General features: G+C 41.2%; 1 protein-coding gene across 1 annotated transcript in view; it reads right to left on the bottom strand.

Moving 5' to 3' along the window:
- LOC136864695 (lysosomal acid glucosylceramidase) overlaps window positions 1–20183 on the bottom strand; it is a 182484-nt gene extending 162301 nt beyond the window's left edge. Inside the window, exons 1-3 of the mRNA XM_067142017.2 lie at window positions 20048–20183; window positions 15054–15263; window positions 5535–5667 (exon numbers count right to left, since the gene is read on the bottom strand). Of these exons, the coding sequence (XP_066998118.2) occupies window positions 5535–5667; window positions 15054–15263; window positions 20048–20174 (470 nt within the window). The 5' untranslated portion in view covers window positions 20175–20183. The remainder of the gene's footprint in view (window positions 1–5534; window positions 5668–15053; window positions 15264–20047) is intronic.
- Window positions 20184–21216: the final 1033 nt, after the last annotated feature.

The following is a 21216-nucleotide window of genomic DNA, read 5'->3' on the forward strand; positions in this document are numbered from 1 at the left end:
CAGTTTTGCACGGAATCCAAACCACAGAGACGTGACTTTTTTTTTTTTTAAATCCCACATGCCCTGGCGGCTAATTCGAGTTATGGGCACCTTGGTCTCATATTGTAAGCTCGTGTTTCAGTACGTTCTCGAACGATCGACAAAGAGTACGCGTGTTCAAATTCCTCTTCGTAGTCTCACGCCTCGATCTCATTACTGTCCCTCCCCCCTTCTCCATGGGTGGGGGCGGTAGAATAACACCCACGATATCTCCTACCTGTCGTAAGAGGCGACTAAAAGGGGCCAGGGGCTCTGAACTGTGGAGCGTGGGTTGGTGGCCACGGGGCCCTTAGCTGAGTCCTGGCATTGCTTCCACTTACTTGTACCAGGCTCCTCACTTTCATCTATCCTATCCGACCTTCTTTGGGTCAACTCTTGTTCTTTTCCGACCCCGACGCTATTAGGTTTGCGAGGGCTAGAGAGTCTCATTTTCACGCCCTTCGTGGCCCTTGCTTTTCTTTCGCCGATACCTTCATTTTTCGAAGTGTCGGATCCCTTCCCTTTTTTCTCTCTGATTATTGTTATATAGAAGATGGTTGCCTAGTTGTACTTCCTCTTAAAACAGTAACCACCACCACCACCACTCTCATTACTGCAGGTATGTGTTGCACAGCTATCCAATTCGAACTCATGAAGCAGAATCACCTGTTACAATCTGCAGAGGCCTACTGCCGAAAGGTCGCTTGTCACACGCCAGATGTTTATGGTATGACCCACATTCCATTACGTTTAGGCTATAAAGCACCTTAATCAGGCTGGTATGCTAGCATTACAGATGAGTTCGGTGCAGAATTTCCGAAATTCGTAATTTCTATTTCGTCCCTCCAGCAGGCAGTAGCTACCGAATTATAATTTAATAAGTTATGTTAATTGTGTCAGGGGGTAAATCCAATTAAACTTCATTGAAAGGTATAATTACACGAGTTTTCGTCGTCTTACGTAAGAAGTAGAAATTATTATAGTTACTTGTTGAGTTCTCCCAGTTGAAGGCATATGACTACATCCCAGACTGGTAATTGGTAAGATAAACTCTTGCAGAGCAAAAACATTACCAAAGAACCCAGTTGTCAAATTATACGTATTACTAACGCAGAATGCCGGCCCCGTGGTGTAGGGGTAGCGTGCCTGCCTCTTACCCGGAGGCCCCGGGTTCGATTCTCGGCCAGGTCATTGATTTTTACCTAAACCTGAGGGCTGGTTTGAGGTCCACTCAGCCTACGTGATAAGAATTGAGGAGCTATCTGACGGTGAGATGGCGGCCCCGATCTAGAAAGCCAAGAATAACGGCCGAGAGGATTCGTCGTGCTGACCACACGACACCTCGTAATCTGCAGGCCTTCGAGCTGAGCAGCGGTCGCTTGGTAGGCCAAGGCCCTTCAAGGGCTGTAGTGCGATGGGGTTTACTAACACAGAATAATTATCTCGCCATCACTAGAACCATTTGTTTGAGAACTTTTTGGTGGTGATGGCCATGAGTAAGATGTACATGAGGAAAACCGATAATTTCATGATTATTTTAACCTCAAAATATGGAATGGATGTAGCAATTAGGATGTGAACCTACGAGAAGAAAGTAGCGGATCAAAATAAAGAGCTGCAGTATTTGAGGCCTTGTATGCTGCATTTCTCAAACTCCTTAATCAGAGTAGGAAATGAGCCATTAAAGATACAGTTGCATGCCCAATAGACGCTTCAATAAGAATCTACCGCTTCATTAATAGGAAGTGTAAATTCCATCGCGTAAAATGTCCGCAAAAGAAGTACGCGAAGAAGTAGGTATAAAATCTTTTGAAAAAGTCGGAAATGTTATTCAAGAAATTCCTTTGGAACGAAATATTTCATATTACCACTGTTGGATTATTTTAATTTCTCTTTATAACTTGACATAACCAAAAAACTATAAAATAACATATCTAAATACGTCGCTAGATTTAAAACGTATCCCTGTCTTTATGAGCATGTAATAATTTACTGTGTTGAATAGAAATATTTGTCATAGATATACTAACATCCTACTGCTTACGCTATCTTAATGGATTATCATTCAAAATATTTAATATCTACTCCAAATATTAACAGATGATTGACAGTAAACCACCATTACAAAAAATAATTTTTTTTCTAATTGTATTAATTACTAGCAAGATACCCGTGCTTCGCTACGGTATTATACTGAAATGTATAATTGAATGCTTATTGTATTAGATATATAATCCGCCGAAATTCGCGATCTGACTCGTTTTCTGCGAGATTCCACCAAAATTCCCGATCTGACTGGTTTTCTATGATTTTACGGCACGTTTCCTCCCACTTTTAAATCTTCCTTTCCAGCAATCGATTTCGTACTTCCCGGGCTAGGCTCAGGTATTCCTCCCGGTCAGTTGGGTCCGTAAATCTTTGCTATCTTTTCCTATAATCCTTTTTAATATGGATAAAATCCTTCTGGAGATCCGGCGTGGTGTCATATTGGGTGCCTAGAAGGCACTGAACCCGCGGCCGGACTGCATTCTTAGTCATTACCCGTCCAGGAGCCGTTTCCAGCGCGGTCCGCACATTTGACGACGGTCCGGAACATTATTATTATTATTATTATTATTATTATTATTATTATTATTATTATTATTATTATTATTATTATTATTATGTGTTGCTGGAATGGATGATGACAGGAAAACCGGAGTATCCGGATAAAAACCTGTCCCGCCTCCGTTTTGTCCAGCACGAATGTCACATGGAGTGAACGGGATTTGAACCACGGTACCCAGCTGTGAGAGGCCGGCGCGCTGCCGAGGATCCTTATAAGTACATTAAGAACAGTAAAATCAATTGGTCTCACCTCCTTCTACACCCCACCGCCGTTAAGTTTATTTACCGGCACCCCCCCCCCCAAAAAAAAAATTTAAAGAAGGCTTGTTTCTTATGTTTAAAGAAGATTTCAAACACCAATGTTCACGTCTATTACCTTCAGTTTTGAGATATAAGTATCCCCATAAAAATAATTTACTTTTTTCACTTCATTTCACACTACTCCCCTCCCCCCTAAGTGAATTTTCCCGCAAAAAATACTTGTGTCTTTAATAGTAAAGGATCTTCTAAATACCAATTATCACGACTCTAACTTCTTCAGTTTTTGATTTATGTGTCCTCATGAAAGGAATTCAACTCCTTTACACTCCCGCCCTCCAAGATGGTTTCCCCCCAAAACGCGTTTTTCTTTGTTTTTAAAGGAGATCCAAATACGAATTTTCACGTCTGTAACAATTTTAGTTTTTATTAGATGTATGTATTCTCATTCAATTAATTTAATTAATTTTTCAATTCTTTCACCCCACCCCCTCATTGGATTTTCCGAGAATACGTGTTTCTTTATTTTTAAAGCAGATTGCAAATATCAAATTTCACGTCTGTAACATCTTCATTTTTGAGATATCAGTAGCCTAATTAAAAGAATTCAACACCATTTTCAGTCACTTTTACCCCCCCCCCTCCACCCAAGTGGTATTTCCGAAAGCTAAAAATACACGTTTCTTTATGTTTAATAGAGATAAAAAATACCATTTTTCACTTCTGTAACATGTTAAGTTTTTTGAGATAAACTGTAAAAATTCTCATTTTAAAATTTCACCCCTTTTGAGTTCCCCTTAAGTGAAGTTTCCAAACACAAATCACCTGTGTTTCTTTAGATTTACAGGAGATTACAAACACCCTCTTTTTACGTCTGTAACATTTTACGTTTCCAAGATATTCTGTAGATATTGTCTTTCAAAAATTCACCCAATTTGTCACTCCTGTTTAACCGCCATTAATTGGATTTTCCAAAACTAAAAAAAAAGTGTTTCTTTATTTTTAAAGGAGATCCCATATACAAATTTTCAGTTCTGTATTATCTTTCGTTTCTGAGATATATGTATCCTCATTAAAGGAATTCAACCCATTTTTCACCCTTTTACACCCCTCCTATTGGGATTTACAGGAAACAAAAAATACGTTTTCCTTTATTTTTAGAGGAGATTCTAACTACCAATTTTTACATCTGTAAATTTTAAAGTTTTAAGATGTATACACACTCATTTTAAAAAAATTACCCTCCCCCCTTTTTACCCCCCAATATTTGGATTTTCCAAAAAGGAAAAAATACGTGTGTTTATTTATTTTTAAAGGAGATTCTAAATACCAATTTTCACATATATAACCTTTAAAAATTTTGAGATAGATACACTCATTTTAAAATATTACTCCCTTTTCACCCCCCCCCCCTAAATTGGATTTTCCAGAAACAAAAAAATACGTGTTTCTTTATTTTTAATGGAGATCCCAAACACCAATTTTCAGGTCTGTAATATCTTCAGTTTCTGATATATAAGTAGCCTCATTAAAGGCATTCAACCACTTTTTAGCCCCTTTTCACTCCTCCTATTGCGATTTTCCGAAAACAAAAAAATACGTGTTCCTTTATTTTTAATGAAGGTTCTAAATACCAATTTTTACATCTGCAAACTTTAAAAGTTTGGAGATATAGATTCACTCATTTTAAAAATTCACCCCCTTTTCACCCTCCCATTAATTGGATTTTCCAAAAACAAAAAATTACGTGTTTCTTTATTTTTAAAAGAGATCAAAAGTACCAATTTTCAGGTCTGTAATATCTTCAGTTTCTGAGATATAGGTACCGGTATCCTGATTAAAGGCATTCAACCCATTTTTCCCCATTTTCAACCTTTTTCACCCCTCCTATTGGGATTTTCTGAAAACAAAAAAATACGTGTTTCCTTATTTTTAAAGAAGATTCTAAATACCAATTTTTACATCTGTAAACTTTTAAAGTTTTGAGATATAGAGCAACTCATTTTAAAATTTCACCCCCGTTTTCACCCCCTTAGCGAAGGAATATCCAAAAATCCTCTCTTAGCGAGCACCTACGTCTTAATATGAATATATCCCCAAAATTTCATCTCTTTATGTCCAGTAGTTTTGGCTCGGCGATGATGAATCAGTCAGTCAGTCAGTCAGTCAGTCAGTCAGGACAAGTTATTTTATATATATAGATAATAATAGAAAACACACGCACAGACCACGTTCTTTAATTTGTAAGGAGATCCCTGAACTTGCAGTTAGTACGACAGCTGAAGAATTCAATATAGTGACCTATTTACACACAACTATACAGTTTTACTTTATTGTAAATTCAGTGGTACAATAATATCTACGTACTTCATAGATATCGCCTATATGTAGCTATAGTATATTCATGTCAAATAACCAGATTTTCCATCATGTGACTACTAGTCGGTATACAAAAGAAAACTTTAAATTTGTAAAAATGTATATTTTTAAAAGTCCTGTAATTATAGCAACTGCTTTTTAAGATAATCTTAAATCTACAATTATTTAAACAATAACTATCTCAAATACTAGGATACACGTATTTCGTTCCGTTTGTGAGATATAAACTATTTCGATAAATATTCACAGATTGATAAATACACAATACTCACTTCAGCAGGTGTTCTTGAGTATCTGGGCTTAGGCTAGCGATGTTGAGTGCTGCTGCATCAGTCATGGCTCCTCCAAAACCGAATATCTTCTGGTAGGTCTTGGAGCGATCCACTGTCACTCGCACAGCTTCACCTGTCACAAGGAAAGTACTTCTGAGTTATGAAAGCTAGCTTAGGCTTTCACAGCTGGCGTCACGATAATGCTTTGGTCCAATTGGAATTGGGCGTCCCAACGTTTCACCAGGTACTTGTCCAGGCATGTTAAGGGTCCGAACGCAGTATGCGGTGAAACGTTGAGAGTCATAAGCCAGATACTGCACTCGAACCTTTGAAAATGGCGGGTGCAGTACCCGGTCAGACGTTGGGAGTTATGAAACGGATACCGCACCGAACTCTTAAAAATGTCGGGTATAGTAACCGATGAAACGCGAGAGTTATAAACCGGATACTGTACACGGACTTTTGAACATGCCGGGTGCTGTATCCCGTGAAGCCTTGGAAGTTGTAAACCGGATACAGCTTTCGGACTGTTGAAAATGCCTGGTACAATATCCAGTGGGGGGAAAAAGTAGGGAAAATTTATTTCACTATCATCGTTAAGAGAGGCCGAAAGCATTGCAGACACGCTTATTCATCGAAACGATTGTACACATGATAACATTCGATTGTTCAGGTCATATATATATATCTTCGTCTCATGTCAACAATAGCCAAAATATTGAAGTTTAAATACAATTTGATAGAGAATTTGTATTAAAAACACAATGAAGACTCCACTGAAGTCTGGGTTGAGTTGCCCACGGTAACCCCTGCCTGTCGTAAGAGACGACTAAAAGGGGCCCCAGGGTATATCAATTTGGGAGCGTGATTTGGCGACCACGGGTCCTTTAGCTGAGTCCTGGCATTGCTTCCACTTACTTGTGCCAGGCTCTTCACTTTCACCTATCCTATTCGACCACCTTTGGTAAACTCTTGTTCTTTTCTGACCCCTTCGCGGCCGTTGCCTTTCTTTGGTCGATACCTTCATTTTTCGAAGTGTCGGTTCCCTTCCCTTTCTTTCTTTCTCTCTCTGGTTAGTGTTTATATAGAGAATGGTTGCCCAGATTCACTTCCTCTTAAAACAATAATCATCATCACCACATGTGGGTTGAGTGGATCAGACTGTTAGAGCTGGTTCTCACAGCCCAACTTCGCGGGTTCGGTCCTGCCTCAGTCTGGTGCAATTTGGGTGCTATTTGAAGTTGTTCTAATGAGCCAACCACGTGTCGGTAGATTTATCGACAAGTACCTATAAAAATGCCACTGGACCAAATTCCGCCACGTCGATGACTCTGAAAGCCGTAAGAAATTAGAGAGTGTGACGTAGAACCACAAATATTGTTATTACTCCGCAGAAGAACGGAATAAGTGTAGGAATTGTAAGTAAAGAGAGAGAAGTTGGGAGGTTTTCATGTGTACAGTGAAGAACTAGACAGGCAATTCTTTTAAAGTTATAATAAAACAAACCATTGGAAATACCGCCAATTAAGTTTCAAGCCTGCCTAGACGACTGTTGCCTAGCCAGGTGACCTGCAGATATTCGACATCCTCAGCCAAATTGCTTGGCTTCCACGACCGGTTCCGCCGTCCCTCATATCACCAAGTCCTCAGTTGTTCACATGAGTCTGAATGAACCCCGCCATCCTTCTGAATTAAAATCCTTGGACTGATCGATAATTGAGGCGAAGGCCACCGGGTGAGAGCAGGCTTTAAAACATGTATTCATAGACCAAAAATTGTTCGATAACTGGCATAACTTCGAATTCATGAGCACTGCTGTTATGGTTATAATGAATAAGGCTGACCCATGTTTGTAATTTGAATTAATATTCATAGACTTAAATTATAAATAAACTTCACCAATGAACTGAAAAACTCGAAAGTTTCTACGAAATAATGTTTAGTTATACACAGGATCAATATGGACGAAAAAAATCGAAATACCATATATTTATTGCTTCAAATGTAATGCAATGTAATGTAATTTCGTGTCCTTTTCCCGAGTCGGTACAGTAATTTCCAGGTGCACCCTCAAAGGAGGTGAGTTGCACGTACCTTTTTAAGAACATGCCAGCCCTCCTGCCAATATTATATGTTTGCTAGAACCGGGAGCCGAACTCGGACCTCCATGGACGGCAGCTAATAGCACTAACCGTTACGCTACGACAATGGGCATTGCTTCAAATGAGCTTGCATGACACGTCTTAAGCGAGTCAGGATTGTTAATACGTCCACGTGTAACATCCGCATCCGACGATTAATGCCAGGGTTAGGGCATAAGTAATAGCAACTGATTTTCTCCTCTCACATTTGCAAGGTGCTACGATGCATTGGTCGTATGTCCTGAAAAGCCTGACACTCATAGCACATGGACACAGCACGAGATGGTGATGCGTTGGACAGGTCCCACGGGACAGCAGTAGCAGAATGGATCTGACGAGGCAAGAACAGTGTGCGTATAACAACGCACTACAGAAACAGTAAGGAAAAACGCCCGTATATTTTGAACAATGTCACCTTTCTTTGTGACAACGTCAGACCACATACAGCAGGGCTGTGCGGAGGCAACTTCAGCGATGGGGGTGGGAAGAACTGGATCACCCGCCATACTCTTCGGATCTGTCTCCGTGCGATTTTGATCTCATCTCCAAAGTTAAAAAACCATTGCGGGGGAGACGGTTTGGGACACGAGAAGACATTGTCAACGCTGTAAAATTCACACATGGTGAGATGACCGGTATCCGACGTCTCCCGCGTTGTGGACAATCTAGCGGACTACTTTGAGGGTTTGCCGTAAAGGTCACTGTACTCTCTGAGAATGAACATTATGTAACACAAGGATTCCTCGGCTCCATGGCTAAATGGTTAGCGTGCTGGCCTTTGGTCACAGGGGTCCCGGGTTCGATTCCCGGCCGGGTCAGGAATTTTAACCATAATTGGTTAATTTCACTTGCACGGGGGCTGGGTGTACATGCCGTCTTAATCATCATTTCATCCTCATCACGACGCGCAGGTCGTTTACGGGTGTCAAATCAAAAGACCTGCATCTGGCGAGCCGAACTTGTCCTCGGACACTCCGGGACTAAAAACCATACGCCATTTCATTTCATTTCATTTCATTTCATTTCATTTCATTTCATTTCATTTCATTTCATTTCATTTCATTTCATTTTTGCCCCAGCCTTCGTATAAAGACGAATAGAGACCTATGTTTGCAATTAATACGCAACCTAGAAATAAATTATTCAATAATTACTTATGGTGAAGAGGACAGTAGTAAGGCCTTTTTCACAGCCACACAATATGAGATGCTGCAGAAATAACCCACACAAATTATGTATCACAATTACCAGCTCTTTCTGATAATAATAATAAAAATAATAATAATAATAATAATAATAATAATAATAATAATAATAATAATAATAATTGTACCGGGCGGTACACCTCCACGCCGCTAATTCAAACATTGCGCCAGTTGAAACTCCTCTACTGGAGAAAGCCTGAACTTTAACAACCATATTAATTCTAAGGTTTCTCAGAAGATGTCTCTACTGTAAATTTTGAAGTGTTCTGAACTATGCCCGTTTCGATTTGTATTTGTTTGCTCTGTAGTAAGAAGTGTGAACATTCTCTTCTAGATGGCACTACGTAGGAACTACAATTGTGCACCCTAGTGCGAAGTGAAGGAACTTTTTTTTGAGAAATTTGGTATTCATAAGTTTGTTCTTTGTTAAATTTATTTTCAGTCATTGTTTGGGTTGGCAGTATAACCCTTCTCTTTCCGCCAGTTTTGAATTTGACCAACGAGTAATTTCTGTAATTAATTTTCCACCAATCCTAGATGTCTTCTTCAGTTTTGACTTGTAATCTTTAGCCGGCCAATAAAAAATTATGGGCGGGTTGTTATCATTCATGAAAGGTCTCGAATGTTCCACGAGGGTATATAACCTGCTGATTTTTTCGTCTCGGGGCCACTTCAGTAACATCTCTCCTAGTGTGATTATGTAGCAGGGGGCGGGAAGCGCCTCTTTCTTCGGGCAGCAGTTCATCTATAAGGTAATGGCCAGTTAATAACTTCATTTCTCGCTAGCTCAGCAGTTTAACCCTCGCGGCAGGTTCGAAAACTTTTCTCATGTAACCTATCGTTAAAATGTAATAGACACTGGGTAAAACTTCGACTCTTTAACTATAAATTGGGATAGAGAGTGCTAAACCCTCTCGAGCTCCCACTCCTATTGTTTTGAGGTGACTTTGTTTTCACAACCGTTTCTTCCTTTCTTAATGTAATAAAGTCTTCTTATACAAGTCACCTCTTTAGTATGGGATTAGCCCTTGTGTATGCGGCCTAGTGCCAAGTAGGTTTTAAAAGTGTATTAGGAGTGCAAGCTACGCCTCCATTCAATTCAGAATTTTGGGCCATGTAATTAACCTGTTTCTTTACTGAATAGGCCTCAGTAGGTTGGGTATTATTATGACCCCTGTTCTTGTGTGCCTGGAGGGCAGATTGAAGGTGGAGTTTGGTGTGGCCTTTGAATAGGCTTGAACTTTGAGAGCGGGTTTGCTCTTTCTTAAAAGTGGATTTTTTGTGTGCCTCGAGGAGGCTTTACTGGGTAATTGGGAGCAAGTGCTCCTTGGCATGATTGGGGTTTTCTGCCCCTTTGTTGAACTTTGTACTTAGGTAAAGTTGGGCTCATTGCTCAAGGATTGGGAGTCTGGGGCTCGAAGCCCAAATCCAGTAACAAACTGTACTTGTACTTTCTTAATTTGTTGATATGCTACTGGGTACCTGTTGTACTTGTTATTACTTGATCTTGAAAAGAAAATATAACCTTTGTTAAATTTTAAATTAACTTTAATTTCGTAGTTGAGACCTATTCCACCCAGCACCTTCTTTCACCTCTGCTGTTCCACAGATACCTCGGAACAACAACAATAATAATAATAATAATAATAATAATAATAATAATAATAATAATAATAATAATAATAATAAGTAAAGTAAAGTAAGAAGTAAAGACCAGCGCCAGACTCACTTGGAGCAGATAAAACAAAAAAATCTATATCCCGAAATGCAAAATTAAGACATTATAACACTCTAATCACGGAGTCTCCGTGGCTCAGGTGGTAGCACACTGGCCTCTCACCGCTGGGTTCCGTGGTTCAAATCCCGGGCACACCATGTGAGATTTGTGCTGGACAAAGCGGAGGCAGGGCAGGTTTTTCTCCGGGTACTCCGGTTTTTCCTGTCATCTTTCATTCCAGCAACACTCTCCAGTATGATTTAATTTCATATGGCATTCATTAATCATTGCCCAGAGGAATGCGACAGGCTTCGGCAGCCGGCACAATTCGTATCCCGCCGCTAGATTAATTTTATTTCTGACCCGGTCGAATGACTGGAAACAGGCTGTAGATTTTCATTTCATAACACTGTAATCAAGCCTGAAGCACTATATGCATCTGAAACATTGATTATTGGCGGCAGATCATTGATTAAAGATGTAGGAAAGCAAGAAAGAAAAATCTTAAGGGAAATTTTTGAACCAGTCTGTACAGGGGGAATTTGGATGATAAGGAAATCTCATGACCTGTGCCAACACTCAGAGAAAATCTCAGACACGTTTAGGAATATACGTTTGAAATTTTATGGACATATTCTCAGAATAAGTAATCAGAGATTGACCAAAAGAATTCTGAACCTAGCCTTATCAATGAAAGTAAAAAACAATTGGCTGCTCGAAGTTGGAAAAGATCTTCAGGAAATAGTCATCACATATGATATTGTGTTAGACAGATCAAAGTTCAGAAAATTAGTCGACAATCATCGCTTTAAACATCATCCAAGCACTACCACCAACAAACCTTGGTCAGAAGTTCGCAAGAAAAGCCACTGCGAGAAGATGAAGAGATTTGGAGAGAAGAAAAAGGCAACGACATCGGCTAAATAAGTTTAATCGCGTTATATAGTTGGGCATAAGGAATAAATGATAATAATAATAATAATAATAATAATAATTAATGAAATGTCGTATGGCTTTTAGTGCCCAGAGTGTCCGAGGACATGTTTGGCTCGCCAGGTGCAGGTCTTTTGATTTGACTCCCGTGGGCGACCTGCGCGTCGTGATGAGGATGAAATGATGTTGAAGATGACACATACACCCGGTCCCCGTGCCAGGGGAATTAACCAATGATGGTTAAAATTCCCGACCTTGCCGGGAATCGAACCCGGGACTCCTGTGACCAAAAGCCAGCACGCTAACCGTTTAGCTATGGAGCCGGACAAGTAATTACTATTAACAACAGTGAATTAATTATTATTAATGCTATTTTTACGTCCCACTAACTACTTTCACGGTTTTCGGAGACGCCGAGGTGCCGGAATTTAGTTCCACAGGAGGTCTTTAACGTGCAAGTAAATCCACCGACACGAGGTTGGCGTATTTGAGCACCTTCAAATACAACCGGACAGGGCCAGGATCGAACCTGCCAAGAGGTCAGAAGACCAGCGCCTCAACCACCTGAGCCACTCACCCCGGCATTTATTATTATTATTATTATTATATTTAATTATTAACAATATTATTGGTTTAACGTCCCCTCAATCGCTATGACGGTGGAATGTTGTTCCAAAAAAATACTTTAGGCTTTATTAATTTTGCGCAGAGGTTTTTTTGCCGGGAGTGTCCGAGGAAATGGTCAGCTCGCATGGTGCAGGTCTTTGTATTTGGCACCTATGAGTGACCTGCGTATCTGGGTGTGAGATGAATATAATGATACAGGGAGAGGGTGAAGCCCGCTGTCGACACAAGACGATTTTTTAGACCAAGTTGCAACTTTAAATAACTTTCTAAGCATTCATCTCTTCATCATTCATCATTTTGTATAATTTTTATATATTTGTGAAGTTTTTAAGGTATCTTTTTCGATTGTTTAAACTAGCTGAAGATCGCTCAATAAGAGTTGATACATATTCTGGTTTTTATATGACTAAATTCAACATTCACTTTCAGTGTTTAGTCTAAGTTGTGCTGAAAAGGTGGACCTGTAAGAATTAATATTTGAGAATTGTAAGTTTGCAACAACCTACTCCTGTTGAATACTGCCAAAGGGTCTATTCAAGGCTTAACGTCCTCACCATCTACAGCATCATACGTTTTCACTCCATATGAACACTGCCGAGAGATTTGAAATTGAATCCAGCCTTTTGGCACGCAGTCACAATTGAGGAGCAGTCTAACGGAGAGATAGCAGCCCCGTCTACAAAGCCGAGAACGGGCGAGAGGATTCGTCGTACTAGATTACGCCTCACGTCGTAATCCGAAGACTTTCGAGATGAGCAGTGGTCGCTTGGTAGGCGAAGTTCATCAGGGCTGTATAGCGCAATGGGGTTTTAAATTTATTTAACGTGTTGGTAGTCAACAACATGACAGGTAAACTTTTTCTTATTTTAATAATAATAATAATATTGATTTTACGCCCCACTTTTGTGGTTTTCGGAGGAACCGAAGTGCCGCAAATTTGTCCCGCAAGAGGTTTTCAACGTGCCAATAAATCTACCGACACGAGGCTGACGTATTTGAGCACCTTCAAATACCACCGGACTGAGCCATGATCGAACCTGCCAAGTTGGCCTCAGAAGGACAGCGCTCTACAGTCTGAGCTACTCTTCAAATTTTAAGAGATCTCACAGTGCCGGAATGTTACTCTTTAAAGAGTCCTTTTGACGTACCAGTATATTTTTATTATTCTACCTGAAATTACAGCTGCCCACAAGAATCCAGAATGAAAATGAAAATCCACAGCCCGTTTCCAGTCATTCGACCGGGTCAGGAATGGAATGACTGAAGCCCCCATCTAGCGGCGAAGACAGGAATTGAGCCGGCTGCTGAAGCCTGTCGCACTTCTCTGGGGTAATGATTAATGACTGACAGATGAAATGAAATGATATTGGAGAGTGTTGCTGGAATGAAATATGACAGTGAAAACTGGAGTACCCGGAGAAAAACCTGTCCCATCCCCACTTTTTCCAGTTCAAATCTCACATGGAGTGACCGGGATTTGAATTATGGAACCCAGCGGTGAAACGCCGGCACGTTGCCCCCTAAGCCACGGAGGCTCTCAAGAATCCAGAATATCACAACAAAATAGTCAACAGCAGTTATGAGAAAAGCACGAAATAATTCCTAAATATATAATTTCGTGTGGCTATTTCTAGCCGAGTGCAGCCCTTGTAAGGCAGACCCTCCGATGAGGGTGGGTGGCATCTGCCATGTGTAGGTAACTGCATGTTATTGTGGTGGAGGATAGTGTTGTGTGTGGTGTGTGAGTTGCAGGGATGTTGGGGACAGCACAAAACCCAGCCCCCGGGCCACTGAAATTTTTTTTTTTTTGCTAGGGGCTTTACGTCGCACCGACTCAGATAGGTCTTATGGCGACGATGGGATGGGAAAGGCCTAGGAGTTGGAAGGAAGCGGCCGTGGCCTTAATTAAGGTACAGCCCCAGCATTTGCCTGGTGTGAAAATGGGAAACCACGGAAAACCATCTTCAGGGCTGCCGATAGTGGGATTCGAACCTACTATCTCCCGGATGCAAGCTCACAGCCGCGCGCCTCTACGCGCACGGCCAACTCGCCCGGTGCCACTGAAATTACCAATGAAAGTTAAAATCCCTGACCCGGCCGGGAATCGAACCCAGGACCCTCTGAACCGAAGGCCAGTATGCTGACCATTCAGCCAATGATTAAATATTTTTATTTAGTCAGTTTGCCGACCATGTTTGGTTTCTCCCCCGAACTCAGCGAGGGATCCCACCTCTACCACCTCAAGGGCAGTGCCCTGGAGTGTGAGACATTTGGTCAGGAATACAACTGAGGAGGCGGCCTCACCTGCTATGCTGAACAGGGGGCCTTGTGGGGGGATGGGGGAGATTGTAAGGGATAGACAAGGAAGAGGGAAGGAAGCTGCCGTGGCCTTAACTTAGGTACCTTTCCGCATTTGCCTGGAGAAAAAGTGGGAAACCACGGAAAACCACTTCAAGGATGGTTGAGATGGGAGTCGTACCCCCTCTACTCAACTGACCTCCCGATGTTGAGTGGACCCCGTTGGAGACCTCGTACCACTTTTCAAATACCGTGGTAGAGCCAGGAATCGAACCCAGGCCTGCGGGGGTGGCAGCTAATCACACTAACCACTACACTGCAGAGGCGGACTTATGATTAAATAACATTTAGAAAATATATAAAAAAGACAATAGGCTACTTAAGACGAGATTATACCTGAACAAGAAACAATTTAATTAAAAACTAAAAAATGTTCCTAAATATTTTCCTTTTTCAGGTATTTTATAAATTTCATTTAACCATAACTTAGGTTCGACAGACTGAAAAACCTAAATGTTATGGATTTAGAAATTATGGTAAGTAATACAGTCCTCAAGAATATATATTATGGCTCTCTCTGGGCTATAGTTATTCTTACCTTCGTAGTCATTGACAAATGTGCCAATAGTCTTGTCAAATCGCTGACCAGCTTGGCTGGAAGTATAGACCACGAACTGGCCGTCGGGGGGTAGCTCAACTGGTCCGGGCTGGTCACAGTAAGAAGCGTTACACACACACACTATCCCATCTTCATAGCTTCGAGCTGCACAGCCTCTCTGGGCGGTAGCACTTTGGGACAGCACAAGTACTGTAAATAATAATAATAATAAATAATAATAATACTAATAATAATAATAATACAAGCATATCTGCCCCTTATTCCAGTTTCTTGGTACGGAGTCTGGGATGAGGTGAGTTGAAATTATTAGGCATGATTTACGGCTTGATGCCCTTTCTGACACCAACCTTACTTGAGGAGCTAATAAAGATGAAATGAATGACAGTAAATGAAATAGGGTAAGAAGGTGGAAGGAATCGACTTTTGATTATGAATAGGATCTGTCCCGACATTTGACTTGAAGTTAAAATGGAAACCAACAGGAAATCATTCTCAGGACAGCCGACGGTAGGACTCGAACCCACGCGCCTCCCGAACAGAGAGCTTGGCTCCATAGCCATAGCGCGTTAACACGCGTGACCATTCAACTCGGTAATAATAATAATAATAATAATAATAATAATAATAATAATAATATTAATAATAATAGCACGTAATGATTATATTCGTCCAGTTCTTGTGTGAATGGTCAGCGTCGAAAACTTCGGTTTAGAGGGTTCCAGTTTCTCTTCCCGGCCAGCTCTGGATATTTGAACCGCATCTGGTTAAATCTTTGACTCAAAGACTGGGTTATTGTGTTTGTACCACCACAATCCTCATCACAAACGTACACAACTCACCATACTACCGCCCCGCTCCATGGCTAAATGGTTAGCGTGTTGGCCTTTAGTCACAGAGTTCTCGGATTCGATTCCTGGCAGGGTCAGGAATTTTAATCATCTTTGGTTATTTCCGCTGATACGGGGGCTGGGTGTACGTGTTGTCTTCATCATCTTTTCATCCGCATCACGACGCGTAGGTCATCTACGAGCGTCAAACCAAAAGGCGTGCACCTGGCGAGCGGAACATGTCCTCGGACAATCCCGGCAATAAAGTCCGGCTCCATGGCTAAATGGTTAGCGTGCTGGCCTTTGGTCACAGGGGTCCCGGGTTCGATTCACGGCACGGTCGGAAATTTTAACCATAATTGGTTAATTCCCCTGGCATGGGGGCTGGGTGTATGTGTCGTCTTCATCATCATTTCATCCTCATCTCGACGCGTAGGTTGCCTATGGGCGTCAAATCAAAAGACCTGCATCTGGCGAGCCGAACTTGTCTTCGGACACTCCCGGCACTAAAAGCCATACGCCATTTCATTTCACCACACTATCAACTTCCACAAGCACACATAACAGTAAATACATCCCTCCCATACTCCATGTATGCGACACAGTTTGCACTTGTGACCCTACCAGGGTGGGAACAGCGGTGGGAAAACGAAGAAATATTCCCTTGGCCGTGCGGTTAGGGGCGCGCAGCTGTGAGCTTGCATCCGGGAGATAGTGGGTTCGAACCCCACTGTCGGTAGCCCTGAAGATGGATTTCCGTGGTTTCCCATTTTCACGCCAGGCAAATGCTGGGGTTGTACCTTACTTACGGCCACGACCGCTTCCTTCCAACTCCTAGGCCTTTCCAGCCCTGAGGATTGTTTTCCGTGGTTTCCCATTTTCACGCCAGGCAAATGCTGAGGTTGTACCTTACTTAAGGCCACGGCCTCTTCCTTCCCACTCCTAAGCCTTTCCTACGCAACGTACTTGATTTGGAGATCTCGGACTAGAAAAGACTAGGTAAACAAATGATAGAGAATCTGCCACGTGGGAACCAGCCCTAAATGGAGATCAGTGGTAATTGATGGATTATAACAATAATAATAACAACAACTTCATATGGCTATTACATCCAGATGAAGTCTTTGTAAGGCAGACCCTCTGGCGAGGGAGGGCGGTGTCTGCAGTGTATTGACAACTGCGTGTTGTTGTTCTGGAGGACAGTGTTTTGCATGCGTAGCAGGCATGCTTGGGTCAGCACAATCATCTAGTCCCCACGCCAAGGGAATTAACCGTTTACAATTAAAATTACAGAACTCTGTAGAGAATCGAACCCGGTGCTGAGGCCCGAAAGCCAAGACACTGAACACTCAACTTTGGAGCCGGACATCCGTGGAATAATCTTGTTATTATTGCGCTAATGCTGAAGCCAAACTGGATGATAGGGCATCGAACCATTCATACACGACCAAGAATGCCTTGTTTCATGGGATCATGACGAACATTAATCACAAGTCTTCCGAAATGTGCTGAGCGTTTTCTAGTCTGTTACGAGATTTTGTTATAAAACCTTGTAAACGCTTCAAGGTAATTCTTAACTGCGTTCCTCGTTAAAGTAGACAGCCCTAGCCCAAACGATTTTTTTTACAGGGTTCCACTTACAGTAAGCTATTGGTGCTCATATTATATTTCTCAAGTTTTGATTATCCTAAACACTGAAAACTAAATCATTGGTTAAAGGAACTTACCATATCTAAAAACTTCCTCCGGTGATAGTTGTGATCGAAGTTAGTGTTATCCTACACATGTTTTAACACTCAAATTGTGATATTTTCAAAATTTTAACTTTTAGTTGATGTTATTTTTCAATAAACACTTCAACTAAATTACACTAATTATACTAACCTGTATCCTCACGCAAATTTCTACTTTCTAGTTTTGTTTTGCGTGAACGTAGCCCTATTTATCATTTGAGAGAGATCCAAGTTTTTGACAAGCTCTTTCTCAATGGAGATGCTTGCTAAAGCTGAAAAGTGGTGCCACTCTTTTAAGAACGTCGGTATTTTTAGTTAGTTTGAGGCTACACTCTTCACTTGGCATTGAGATAGATGAAGTCAACAAATGAAGAGCTGCTTAAATTAACGTTGTAAGTCATTGTTCTCAGTGCTGGAAACAAAGTATTTCATACTTACGTCGTTGAATATTCCTGAATAAGAGAATAAAATAAAAGCACTACAGCCTTCAAACTTGTGCATGTACACTGCTGTGCAAAACTTAGGGACGAAGGTAACTTTCGCATGTTTTGTCACTGCCAACTAACATAGCTCGATGAAACTTGAACCATACATAGGAAGAACTACTACAGTCTGGTACGGTAAGCAACTGAAAGGAATATGCGTTCAGACGAACAGAAATGACACTTTTATACAGAGACAATAAATTCCAGGTAAGTCACTGCGACTCATGATGGTCCCCTGGATATCACAAAAGAAGGGACATGGCTCTTAAAAGGGTGTGTGATCACCACAGACAACGATGCATGCTCTGCAATGTGTTTACATGCTGGCCACAAGATTGGTCAGGAGTTATTGTGGGAGGGCGTTCCATTCCTTCACAAGCGCAGTCGACAGCTGTTGAATGGCCATTGGTGCATGTGGACGTGTTGAAATGCATCTGCCTAACATGTCCCATACGTGGTTGATGGGATTTAAGTCGTGGGAACGGGCAGGCCAGTCCATTCGCCGAATATCCTCTCGTTCCAAGAGCTCCTCCACCTGCGCTGCTCGATCCGGTCGTGCGTTGTCATCCATAAAAATTAAGTCAGGGACGAATGTACCCTTGAAAAGGCGCAAATGGGGAAGGAGTACAATGTCACAATAACGTTGACTGGTGCATATACCCCATTCAAAGATTTCGAGGTCGGTACGCCCATGCAACATTATGCCTCCCCACACCATAACACCTGGACCACCAAAATGATCATGTTCGACAATGTTCCTGGGTGCATTACGTGTTCCCACCTCTCGCCAGATGACGATACGTCTAGAATCACTACTCAGACTGAATCTGCTCTCATCTGAGAAGAGCACGCGGCTCCTCTCCTCGTCGGTCCAGACCTGATGCTCTTGGCACCATCGCAAACGGTGACGCCGATTTGCGGGCGTCAATGGAACACAACGTAATGGTCGTCGGGCAAACGGACCGCCCCCATGCAGTCGCAGTGCCACTGTGGAGCGTGAGATTGGGCGCCTTGCAGTCCTGTTAAATGTTGTTGCAATTGCACCCGCTGTTTGACGTGAGTCTCTTCTTGCCTCTTGCACAATGTAGCGGTCATCTGCTGATGTAGTTTACCATGGTCGAACTCCTCCTCTCCTTCGGAAAACAGTGCCTGTGGTTCGCAATTCTCTCCATGCACGTGAAACAATGCTGTGAGCAATACCACACTCCTGGGCTCCACTCGTTACACTTCGTCCTTCTTCCAATTTCCCGATGAACCTTCCCCGTGTGAAGTCATCCAAATGTTGTCTCCGGGCCATGTTGTACTGAATAAGACTACCACAGCGCACCGTAACAGCTCGCTGATTGACTCACACTGTCTTGTCCCGTTCCTTCAACTGCCTCGTTTTGTGGTGCCAGACCCATTTGGAGCAATAGTCGTGCTGACCTCACGCCAGATTTCTATGCATGTGTGAGAGACCTCTGACAACATCTTACTGCACTTTTATTCATTTCCACCGAGTAGCTGATATGTTATGTGCTTGATCTATCTCGTCCTTAAGTTTTGCACAGCAGTATATTTGTACGGTATAATTACTTTAGCACTGTTTAACTTCAAAATAGACCTGTGGGTTTCTCAAGTTGATGTCTAAATGACTGAGTCCTGGCTTGAAAAGAAGCTTAAAAACCTCTGATCCAAAATCATAAAGGTAATGGGAATACTTAAATGAACAAGTATATTTCAATTAATACATAGAATATGTTTTGCTTACTTCTAAATAAACACCAAGAGCTTTCGGAAAACCCAATACATTTACAACTGAAATATCCGATGGTAAATACGCGCAGCAAAGAACTATCCAAAAATATCACCGTTATAATATAAAACAAGTGTCTTATTTCATTCGACAAAGAAGGAAAATCTCATAGTGAATGATGAATATCACTGACCTACGAGGAAAACTGAAGCTGCTGAGATGTAGGTGAAAGTCCCCATGGTTGTAGCAGTCAAATAGTTTGGCGGAATACCAGATTGTGTATATATATATAAGTGAAGAAACCTTATCTCTCTGTTCATCTAGCGGACAAGGCGCCTGACTTCTTATGACAAATATCTAGATAAATAAATATAAGTGGTGAGATAGAAGTTCTTATCAGAAGTTTTCCATCTCAAGTCTTTATTCACACTAATGTATCGGCAAAGAAGTTAAACGCCAGTCATTTCCATTAAACTGCACCATTCATAAAAAGAGAAGAAAGTCGTATTAAACCGTATTGATCAGTTAAACTTAAATAAATTGAAGAATACTATTTACCGCATAATAATGTTATGCAGCATGCCAGTTTCGTTTTCTTTAAGGGCTTCTTCTTTAGATCAACATCATAAATATTAATTAACTACAAAACACAGACATTGAAACAACTAACAATCTTATATAAGAAAAATATAACATGAAGACTGTTAAACATCTTTGAAATTAATTTGAAGTAGGATATTGAACTAATTAATATTATTTAGGAACTTACTTTAAATACCTAATGAATTAATAAGTATTAATAGATTTATCTTTATGGCGCTTACGTTATTGGTGCTCTTAGTTGTGAGATGGTCTAAACATATTGCACGAATTTACTTAAACTTACTATCGAAAGTTGAATTCCAATTTACAAATGTTTAGTTCTTAATAAATACTAAAGGCTGTGGGAAAATGTCAGCCAATAATAGATAGCACTGCAAATTTTAAAAATATTCAAATTGGATTTCAGCTTTGGATAATAAGGATAAGTAAATATGTGCAATATTTTTAGACCAGGATTGTGAAGGGTCGTGAACATATGAATATTCCTTCATTATCTTACTTCAAATTAGTTTTAGACTTTAAAAAATAAGGGTGCGAACAGGTGAGGGACTGTCCCACTGGATCTCCATGACAACGTTGGCGACACAGTTCTGACATGGTGTGAGAAAAGAACTGTTGCTTCCGTTAAATAAATGACATGAATAACGATTAACGGATTTATCTCTATGGCTCTTACGCAACGACATTAAAAATATAGACTGCTAATCTGATGGCCATCTTTGAATCTACTTGAACCACTGGCAGCCATGACACTTGAAG

Source organism: Anabrus simplex, chromosome 1 (genome assembly GCF_040414725.1).
Source record: "Anabrus simplex isolate iqAnaSimp1 chromosome 1, ASM4041472v1, whole genome shotgun sequence".
NCBI classification, from domain to species: domain Eukaryota; kingdom Metazoa; phylum Arthropoda; class Insecta; order Orthoptera; family Tettigoniidae; genus Anabrus; species Anabrus simplex.